Here is an 11676-nt window from a genome sequence, read left to right on the forward strand (position 1 = left end):
GCGGTTTTGATTGCTTCTGCCCAGAATGATTTTTCCAACCCTGCAGTTGCCAACATAGCTCTTGTCCGTTCCAACAAGGTTTTGTTCATCCGCTCTGCTACTTTATTTTTTTATGGAGTATATGCCACCGTGAACTTTCATTTAATACCTTCTTGTTTACAGAAGTTATCAAATTCATCACCAGTGTATTCTCCTCCATTATCTGTCCTCAAACACTTGATCTTTTTCTCAGATTCAAGTTTCACCCGTGCTTTGAACTCTTTGAAAATTGAAAAAACATTTGTCTTTCTTTTGATTGGATACACCCAACTTCTCTTAGAGTAATTGTTGATAAATGACACAAAATATTTTGCTCCTCCTAGGGACTCCATCGGTGTTTGCCAGACATCAGAGTGGACCAGATCTAATATTTCTTTGCTTTTAACAAAGCTGCTAAACTTCAGTCTATGTTGCTTACTGGTAACACAATGCTCACAAAAGGATAGTGAAACCTTTTTGAGCCCTGGAAGAAGCTTTTGCTCAGTAAGAATCTTCAAACCTCATTCCGACATATGGTCAAGTTTATGATGCCATATCATCGTTGATTCTTCAAATGATCTTGCTGAAGCGGTTGATGTTTCTCCTTCTTGGTGTGCTTCACATTTAAGCACATATAGATTTGCAGCAAGTTTTTCTGCTTTCATCACTACAAGCGCTCCTTTGGATATTTTCATGACTCCACCATGAGTCTTATATGAATATCCATTATCATCTAATTGTCCCAAATACAACAGATTCTTCCTCAAGTCTTTTACATGTCGTACCTCCTGGATGGTGCGTATTGTGCAATCATACATCTTTATTTTGATGGATCCAATACCAATAACATCCAAAGCATGACCGTCTCCCATAAACACAGACCCTCCTGAGATAGGATTATATTGATGGAACCATTCTCTTCGGGAAGTCACGTGTCATGTTGCTCCTGTGTCCATGATCCAAACATCAGTGAAACATTTTCTACCTTCATTATTTGATATTTTTTCACTAAATAAAATATCGTCATCATCCGAGGTACTTGTAACATTTCCTTGAGCATTTGATGACTCAGGGTGTTCACTCTTCTTCTTGAACCAACAATCTTTCTTGAAGTGCCCTTTCTTGCCACAGTTGTAACACTTGATATTCTTCTTACTTATTGATTGAGATCTACCATGATTGTGACTCCCATTGGGGCCACATTCTGTTGGTCTTCATCTCACCATCATCAAAACTGCAGCTTGCTGCGAACTTGCTTGTCTGTCTTTCTTATTTTTGCGTCGATTTTCTTCTTCTAAGACGGAGGCTGCAATTTCATCGAAAACTAGACTTTCTGTATTGTTCGTCAGGTTGATGATGAGTTGATCATACGAGTCAGCCAGACTTTGAAGAAGAAGTTCCTCACGTTCATTCCCCTCTATTTTGCAACCCATTGTTATAAGTTGCGAAAATAGAGTATTCAAAGTATTGATGTGTTCAGTAACCGACATGGACTCTACCATTTGAAGAGTATACAATCTTCTTTTTAAGAATATTTTATTATGCAAAGACTTGACCTCATACAATCCCGTAAGAGTATCTCATATTTCCTTCGCCGTCTATTTTTCAACCACACTAGAAAATACTTGATCAGCTAGTGTCAAGTGTAAATCAGAAATTTTGTTGTTGTCTATGTCGTTCCACTTGCTATCATTAGTAAAGTCTGTGGGTCTGCCTTCAATTGCAGCTAAACAATTGTTCTTTCTCAATATCGCTCTTATTTTTATTTTCCACAATGGGAAATTAGTCTCATTGAATTTTTCAACGTCAAACTTTATTGTACTCGACATTATTATTTCTTTCACACCCTTCTAGATCAGTTTTAAATATTTTTGCGAACAATCGTGACAAACTGTACCGTCATTGAAATTTACTATTTACATGAATAGTATTTTTCACCAAATTTTACTATTCACGAAAATTTACTATTCAAAAATAGTACCTTCGTATAAAATAAATAGAATAACTGAGGGCTCTGATACCACTGTTGAGGGAGGAAGCACCACAACTAAAGTTTGATATGATAATAAATAATGAAAATAAATTAGACACGAGAATTTTACGTGGAAACCCCTCTAAAAGATAGAGGGAAAAAACCATGGAGTAGAATCATTTTACTATGATAATATGGGAGTACACTACTCTCAAGTATAAGGAGAAAACAACAATAAATATTTCTTTCTTATAAAAGCAATAACTATTAAAGAGGACACTCAAGACTATAATATTTATCTTGGTGTATAACTCTCTTTGTATTCTTACTCTCTCTTTTTTTGAATGAATTAAATGAGGGCATGAGGCCCTCTATTTATAGGAGAATGAAAATGCATAAAAGGATTTTACGCATTTTCGTGTTTTATTAAAACGCGTAAAAAGAGGCTGTTGGTTGCTGGCTAGCAATAACTTTTCAACAATTGTTGTTGGCTGCCTTTTATAAAGGTATAAAAAAGAAAGAAAAACACAAAAAAAAGAATAGGCTAGGCATAAATTGATATGCTGAAATTTAAATAAAATATAAATAAGAAGAGGAGCCTGGACAAATTGAACTATTATACATAGAAAATATCAATTCCTATTAAATTAGTTAATTTTAAATTAATAATTTATACATATTAAATTAATTTCTTAAAATAAATCTAGAATTTAAAACAAAATTGTCGGGTTCGCTACATTCTAGCTCCACCCCTGGACATAAAGATTATGCAGAACAAGAACAAGAAAAAGATGGCAATCCCTAATCTTATTTGTTATTTTAATTAATTATAGGCAAGTTAACAGGTAATTATTATATAAGAAAAAGGCTCAAATATGCTATCGAACTTTTAAAAAAAAGGCTTTTTTTATGTCATCCGTTAAAATTTTGTCTTATTTATGTGAGGGCCGGCTCTATGCTTGGTAAAACAAGGCAGATGTTGGGGGCCTCAAATTTTATCAAGAATATATTATTTGTTAATTTTTTTGTAGAAAAAAATTATATTATTGTATTTTCTTTAACTCCTTTTGTATTTTGTCAATAATATGAATCAATAACAAAAAGTGTTGAACAAAGCGAATTAAATTCTTTTTTTTATTTTTTCTTAAATTTTCAAGTCTTACAACAAGCATGAAAGGATGTTTTCAACGTGGAGTTAATAAAATCTTACCTAAGACTGATAACAGAAAAAATAATATTAAATTCTAATAATTTTCATCTAAAATATAAGAAAAATAAATTTCAAATAAATAAGTTTGTTTAGATTTTAGGCCTCTAATTGTAATTTTGCTCTAGGCCTCCAATTACGTTGAGCCGGCCCTAATCTACGTCATTGCCATTTGAGAAAAGACTTATCTATGTCATTATTTTTTAACTTTGATTTTGCAAAACCACTCAAACAACTTTTAACACTTTTCTATTAGAATTTTGAACTAAATGTACTTTTTTTGCTTCTTCTTTTTCAAGAACACCATGAACACATGAATAACATCAAAAACTTCAAATTTTCAACTTGTTCAATTTTTCACGAAATCGGCTCAAATTTCATTAGTAGCATCCCTCCGAGCTAGATATCAAAACTCAATATCTTTCAATCTCGGGTTCAACCTAACCCAACAATACACACTTAAAATTTCTTCAAACTTTCAAAACTTTAATCTTCTTTAATGGTAGAATTTTCTCCACAACTCCAAATCACTTGAAATTCTGACCGTACACATAGTGAACTTTAACATAGCATTTTTTGAGTCTATGTTCAAATTTTCAAGTAATTTAGAGTTGTGGCGAAAATTCTATCATTAAAAGAAGTTGAAGTTTTAAAACTTTAAAGAAATTTTAAATGTGTCTTGTTGGGTTAGGTTGAATTCGAGCTCAAAAGATATTTGATTTTGATATCTCGCTCGGGGGATGCTACTATTAAAATTGAGGTAATTTCGTGAAAAATTGAAGAAGTTGAAAATTTGGAGTTTTTGGTGTTCTTCATGTGTTTTTGAAGAAGAAAAAGAAGCAAAAAGAGTATATTCGATTCAAAAACTCCAATAGAAAAGTGTTAAAAATTGTTAAGGTGGTTTTGCAAAATCGGAATTAAAAAATAATGGCATAGACGAGCTTTTTATTAAACAGCAATGGCATAGATGAGCCAAACTTTTAACGGATGGCATACGCGAGTCTCTTCTCAAAGTTCAATGGAATATTTGAGTATTTTCCCTAATATATATAATTATTGTTGGGTTTTAAAGGTGTGAATGAGAAATGAAAGGTTGTGACTTTTCTAAAAAGTTGTGAATTTTTAAAAAGAGTTGCGACTTTTCTGAAAGGTTGTGTCTTTTGAGAAGGTTGTGTCTGTTCCGATGAGCCACAATAAGCACATGTTCACACTACCCTTTGTTGTCTATAAATAGAGAATTTTCCTCTCATTTTTAAACATCAAATTTCTCCTTCTTCTGCATATATATTTTCTTTCAAACAAAGTTGAGTCTTTGTGTGATTTTGTTGCTGGCTTTTGAGTTCGCTGAAATTATTGAAGTTTAAGGTACCGCTACTTCTTTAATAGTTTATCCGTTTTATCTTGGGAGGAAATAATCCATAACTTCGGGTACAGTGAGTGGATTAAATTCCTTAAGGGACACACAGTGAATTCTGTGGATTCGGATACTATTTTTTATTTTCATCTTTATTGTTTTTTATTTGCTAATCTTAATACAGGAGGAGTAACAATTATAAAGATAAATGAGAATCATATGTTTGTAAGGGAAGATTTATTTTTCATGTCATGTGCTCCCAATTCCAGCAAAACCGTGCATGCATGATCACACATTGTGTTTATTCCCAAAACTTTCTTCTGAATTTGTATGCACGTGAGCTGTCGTTTTGTCTTCTCATTAAAACTTGAAAATTGGACAAATTTATGAATCTTATAGCACAATTCCATAAGGTGTAATGGTTTTTATTCAGTAATAACAAATCTTATAAGTTTCTTAAAAATTAATTGGTCTTCCTAGAAATGGATTTCAAAGTTTTTCTGGTTCTTAACCAAAAAATCGAAGAAGAAGATATATATAAAGTTCCACCGGCTCACTTCACGTGCCTGCTTGCGTCGTCTGACAAAAAACGTGAATATCTCTATTCTAAAGTCGTATTAACAAACTGTTTGATACTTGTAAATCACGATATATATTAGGATCCAATGAACCAGACTCCAAAAATGATGAGTACATACGTGCAATAAAACTACTCAGCTATTAAGACTATCAGCATTCAGCTAATTAAACTATGTGCAGGCAATCTATTGCAGCAGTTGTAAATATATTAGACACAGCCAATACTGTTAGATACTTATTTTGTTATCTACTCTGTATTATTAAGATAGTTAAAATAACAATTTTGCAGAAATTCGTAAGAAATAACAAACTTTAAAATATAATTTCAAAATTAGAAAGTTAAAAATCAGTAATGAAGATAGATCTGTAGCAAAAACAAAAATAATGTTTGAAACGAAGAAAATTAAACCCACAGTGTATCCTTCAGAAAATTATTCCTCTTAAGCATCCGAGGTTAATGGAATATATCTTCCAGAATAGAAAGATTTTACTCACCAGTATACTTATACCAAAATCAATGGTGTCAGTGAACCACTCAACTGAGGTAAAATACACTAGATTTATTCGTGCAAAAGAAGAAGTTCAAAAAATTCATTGTTAAAAGTCTGAGAAATCAAAGGCATTTATAGCCACAGAAGTACAATCGTGTGCATCTCACAAATTTTAGATTTTTGCACAAACTATCTCTATTTTGAAGCGGTCTTTAATTTTACCCTTCAAATTTGTGATCTTTAATTGTTGCCCCTACTGCTTATTTAATGATAGTTTATGGATCAAAGTATCCTTACATATGACCTAACTTCATTGGGCACAACTAAATTTGCACACAAATATTTTTAAAGAATACTTACCTTAAGGAATAACTTTTGATTCGCAAGATAAGACTTTAAGTGAACTTTATCGTAAGATATGCTTTGAGGCATAGCTTCTGCCATTGAACTTATGTGATACGGCATAATTTGGACCACTAAACTTCTGTATTAGGACATAACTTATATCTTAAGCTTAATTTCTTCCGATAGCACAGCCGAGACATCGACGGGTTCTCTGTCCCTGCGGGGATAGAGCGAGAGAAGTTTTTTTGAGAATGAAAGAGAAGTTTGGTCTTTAACCATAATTTGTGCCATTGCATTTATGCATTGAACATATGCATTGGACATAACTTGTGTCTTGGACAGAAGTTCTCGTCAATGGACATAACTTATGCTACTAAATTTATGCCTAGAAAACTACTTGTGTTATTGAACTTATGCAATGTAGCATGGCCTTAAACTTATACCTTTTAAATTTCCTTTTGCCTCAGCAACTTTTTTGTTTTGTTTTTTTCCACCTTCAACAACATTATCGGTTTTCTTTTTTTTTTTTAATTCAAATTAAAAGGCAAAAATTAAAAGCCACTCCAAGGGGCATTTGTGCGCATTACCCTCACAAATTTCACTATTAGGCATTAACGAGAAAAATGGGCTGAAATAGGAGAAAGCTTCAACTAGCTCAAAGCAAGACAGATTCATATCCAACATGCAATTTATTTCCTTTTAAAGAAGTTGAAATATATAGATTTTTTAAAAAGCAGAAGCCAGCATACAGACGTATAAATACAAAAGAAGAACACCATCTTGAGTTATACTATTCAAGGTTTAGGATGAAAGGGACATATGAACACGCTTCCAAGTTTTGAATGTAAACGCAAGTGCAGAAATCTACATCCAATTCAGTACATGTGTTTATGGAATAAGATCCCAAATCATAGATTCTCAAAAGTTGCATAGGCAGCATTTATCCGCAGCAAGAACCACAGGCAGGAAGAGAGCCTGCAGTAGGAACAATGGTGAGATTAAGTAAAAAATTTCAAAGAACATTTCAGCAAATAAACGCCAAAACAATCGAAGATAACAGTTAACATACTGTGGTCAATGCCTCGGACATTATCCAACCCACGGGGTGGCCCACGTGGACCACCACCATATGGACCACTTCCAGGACCACCCCCATCCCACTTCTTGCTGGATCCTGAACCTTTTCTGTAGGAATCTGTTTTTTCCATCTACGAAGGTATTGAGGTAGTTAATACAGAGTCTACAAAAGCATGATACTAGCATATATGTGGTTCTTAATCTGGAAATGAACATCATTACCGAAAACATAGTAACAAAAAACACACTAATGAAGTTGATGATGGACCAAAAGAAATCAGTGATAGTCTTCAATCGCCATATAGAACGCTTGGATTTTACCACACCTGCAAAATGAGGTGGTTATATGAGGAGCTCTCTCACAATATTATAAGTCAAGTGTAAGTATATAGCAGCATGATTTTCTGACTGACTTGGATCAAGAGAAGAATTTAAGTTTCTTCTAGTAAGAAGCTAAGGTCGGTCAACTGAATCAGCCAAAACAAGTGCTTAGCATGCAAGCTCAGAAACATTGTTGCACTCAAGCAACTTCATAAATGAGTGAGTATAGCCACACAATCAATCAATCTACTATCTTAATCCCAAATTAGTTGGAGTAAACTATATTGATCCTCTATATCCATTTGGCTATATTTGGGCACATTTCATTTCAGATTCATAGTAAATAATTTTCTTTTTAAAGGTTAGCAGTTTTCTATAACAAAAGGTTATCTAAATTTTACATGTATCTTTTTTGGGGGGATGAAGTAATATTTTTTATTAATAAAGTGGACATGGGGACGCCCGTATACAAGATGTATACCAAAAATTAGAAAAAAAAACTGCAACAAGAGATTTTTTCTACGAACAACACCCAATTATATATACAAAAAGGAACCTAACGGGTGCACCAAAAGGAAGCAAGAGACAAGGGGCTACTCCTCAATTGTACAGAGTCATCTCAGCATATTCAAAATCTCCCATGTTTCTTCCTCTCCAAATGACCCACGTGAGAGCTAGTGGAGCAAACATTACATGCCCCTTTATCTTCTCCAACAACCGCAATTTCAACTAAACATTAATTCTTTCAAAATGCTGGGCATAGCCCAACATATTCCAAACCAGCACCAGATTTCCCACCATAATTTCGATGCTACCCGACAATGAAGGAGAAGATGGTCAATGTCTTCGACCGATCACTGAAAAAAATCCTCTACTTTTTCTTTTAGCCACTTTTGATTTCACTGGATAATAGCATTTATTTTGCGGTGGTTTAAAATCATAGGACATAGCAAGAAACAGTGGGACAGCAGAAACATCGTACGAATGGACAGAAAGGAGCAGCAACTTCATCAGAAGAACAACTTTTAGCAGGAACACAATGGTTTGGATCGGTCAGATCCTGAGAAAGGCATCTAAGGTGAATGGTAACTTGGAAAGAATATGGAAGAGAAGGGACAGACTTGCTGAGATATTCTGTTCCAAAAACTACAACAGGTTTGGCCGATACATTAGCATCATTAATGTACAGGTTAAGAGAAGTCAGTAATAATCATTCCAGAACTGATGTTCAACTCGGGGTGGAATTTCATAGCTGACAAATTGGGGAGGTTCATAGCCAAGGACAGGAGGAATGATTGGTTGAACCGACAATGGTAGAGAAGAATAAATACATGCAAACCCAAAATTCAAAACAGATCACTGAAGCGAATAGCACAAGCAGACATTCTGAAGAAGGGGATACATCCAAAGATTTAAACCAGACGGAACTACAATTGCAGCAAATCCTTGATGCCGAACCAGTTATATGCAGAATCTATCAGAGGAAGATCTGGATGAAACCGAGGCATCAAATTGGATCAACTCACACATATTGGAGTTGAGCAACACATATGGGGTAGCATTCGAAGAATTTGAGGAGGAGATAATTGCACTACTCATGAGAATTGACGGAAGGAAAACAGAGCGTGATAGAAAAAAGCATGGGAAAGCGATTACCACCCCTAACAGCAGGGGCATATGTAAGGATAAACTGAAGAAGCTTCAATCTAGTCTCAAGTGTTAGAAACAGGGGGAGGGTTCTGAGTCTGGCCTTTCAATGAATATTAAGCTAAGCACATGGAACATGAGGAGGGGTCTTAACAACAACACCAATAAGAATCTGGTTAAGACTTGTTTGCAAAAATGGAAAGCAGGTGTGGTTTGTCTCCGGGAAACTAAGGTAAATAAGGGGATTGCATATCAACTATGGTCTTGAAGATGGATGAGGCTTGGATTCATTGAAGCAGATGGAAGTAAGGGGGAAATACTTCTTATGTGGGATAGTTAAGTATGGACTGGCACTAAGGTGGAGGAAAGTACCTACTCAATCACTTACAAGTTCGAATCAACACAAAACTCCTTTTCCTGGTATTTCATTGGAATATTATGCCCCACATAGTAGAAATGAGAAGTTAAAGAGTGCTGGGAAGAGATGGCTGCAATGAAGGAGTTGTGTGGTAGACCTTGCGTCACAAGTGGAGATTTCAACATTGTGAGGCATATGGTGGAAAGAAGGGGGTGCAACAGAGTTACAAACATCATGAATGTCTTTTCATGATGGATTGAAGACTTGGAGCTACATGATCCTTGTCTTATGGGAGAGAAATTCACTTGGTTCGGGGTGGGGTGGGGTGGGGGGGTGATCATCAAAGTGTTGCTAGGCTAGATAGGTTCCTATACTCTATGGATGCAGTGTATGGAAAACCATCAGAAGGATGTCGAATGAATGCATTGAAAATCTGAGCATGAAGAGGTTGGTGATAGGGAAAAATCTTCCTTCTGGGAAGATCATTGGATTGGGCAAAGTAATCTTAGAACTCTATTCCATGATTTACACCTTATCAGTCTTCAAAAAGATGATAAGTATCCCATGTATGGAAAGAACAAGGGTGGAACCTTTTGTTTAGGAGGGCATTAAATGATTGGGAAATTTCTAGCATTGCATATTTGCAACTGGTGTTAAATTCCTTTTTACAGGCACTACTACTATTACAGACAAACCAGTCTGGAAGTTGTGCAACAAAGGGACCTTCACTGTTAAATCAGTGTATTGGGATTCTGTTTGTTAAGTGATCCATCAGCAGTGTTAGATGCTGATGTTTTTGGACTGAATACTAGTACCTTATTCAAAAAAGAATAACGACAACAAAATAGCAAGATAAACAAAGCAATTGAAGTAATACCTAGTAGAAAAAATGAAGAATAAGATACTATGTGGATCCTAGGTAAACTACTAAACACGGAGAAGATGAAAACAGGAGACTAACTCCCTACTTCTTCCTCGTAAGAGTACTACAACACACGGCTACCTACGATCCTTCAATGTCTGGCAACCCTTCCTATCTAGGATATTTAGAAAACCTTATTTCTAATAATCATCATGTCAGAGATTTGGAAAACTTAAAATAGCAAAATTACTACGAAATGATTATTAGAATCACATTTCCTTGAGTTGATTAAATGTAGAATGTAGAGACAAAAGTCACTGATAAATTGTCAAAGGGAACCATAAATAACTTGAATAAAGAGATTTAGCAATCCAAATCACCGCTAATCATTTCCAGAATCATATCTATACCAAATCGTTACACCAACATCAAACAATATTAATTTTTGTTTTGTTTTGCATTTTGTTGGTGCGGGGATAGATTACTCCAGACCCCATGACATGAAAAAAAAAAAAGACATTAGGAATTTGATTTTGTATGTAAAAAAGGATCAATTAAACAAAAAGATCCTAAGGTCAAATAAACTAAGCAAAGACATTAGGAATTTGATATTAAATTACAATAATATCAAGAACAGCGACCAAACCCCCATTCAAGTCCATGAAAGATCAAATCAAATAATTTACAAAACCCAGAATTTTTTTTACTTCAGAAATTGAGAAGAAATCACCAAATCAAAAAAAAAAAAAAATCTCTAGCAATTCCAATCAACAAGTAAAAGGGGTTCAAATAATAAGGACTAGCAAAAGGGTTAAGAACTAATAATGGAATCAAAGATTTTTACCTCTCTCGACGTAAGCCATGGTTCGTTGGAGCTGTCTTGCAGAATCCAGACTTCTTAACGCGCCTACCTTTTATCAGTGCTTCCGATCTCTATTTCTCATGTTTTTCTCCTTCTTACGTCCCTTCAGCAAATAATATACTGCCACGTCATTGAATTTTCTTTCGAACAAATTTTATTGCTTGTAACAATGGATTTGATAATTTTATTTTGTTTGTTTTTATGTTTTATTTTTTTATAATGAAATTTTATTTTATTTTTCCAAAATTTGACATATTATTTATGCAAGTTAACTTCAGACATATACGATTGGAGTTTGATTTATCAACCATTTCTATATTTATCTAAAATTTAAGCTTCTTAATGACTCAAATTTATGATGTTAAAATTATAATTTAATTAAAAGTCCTAAATAAATTATATTATAAGGTAAAGTGAAAATAATTTTAAATATTAGTGTTCCTATATGTTAGTAATACAAATGAGGAATGATTTAATAAGTAATATATTAGTTGTTTTCAAAATCATAAATATTAGGAAATGATTAAATGATAATTTTTTTAGGAAAATGGGACAAATTTCACCACCTATTTTTAATATATTG

The 11676-nt window shown here is 34.0% G+C and overlaps 1 protein-coding gene across 1 annotated transcript; it reads right to left on the bottom strand.

The window, feature by feature from the left end:
• Positions 1-6636: 6636 nt before the first annotated feature.
• LOC129904329 (uncharacterized) lies at positions 6637-11180 on the bottom strand. The gene is made up of 4 exons (XM_055979889.1): positions 11076-11180; positions 7266-7369; positions 7036-7174; positions 6637-6941 (listed from the first exon to the last, which is right to left on the bottom strand). The coding sequence occupies exons 1-4, from the start codon at positions 11092-11094 to the stop codon at positions 6907-6909; spliced, it is 297 nt and encodes a 98-aa protein (XP_055835864.1). The 5' UTR covers positions 11095-11180; the 3' UTR covers positions 6637-6906.
• Positions 11181-11676: the final 496 nt, after the last annotated feature.

This window comes from Solanum dulcamara, chromosome 9 (genome assembly GCF_947179165.1).
Source record: "Solanum dulcamara chromosome 9, daSolDulc1.2, whole genome shotgun sequence".
NCBI classification, from domain to species: domain Eukaryota; kingdom Viridiplantae; phylum Streptophyta; class Magnoliopsida; order Solanales; family Solanaceae; genus Solanum; species Solanum dulcamara.

What these genes read in the sequence shown, in the direction of transcription:
- LOC129904329 (XM_055979889.1), bottom strand. An exon ending in TTTTTGTTACTATGTTTTCG is followed by an intron (nt 7,175 to 7,265) that starts GTAATGATGTTC and finishes ATACCTTCGTAG; the next exon opens with ATGGAAAAAACAGATTCCTA. An exon ending in TGTCCGAGGCATTGACCACA is followed by an intron (nt 6,942 to 7,035) that starts GTATGTTAACTG and finishes TTCCTACTGCAG; the next exon opens with GCTCTCTTCCTGCCTGTGGT.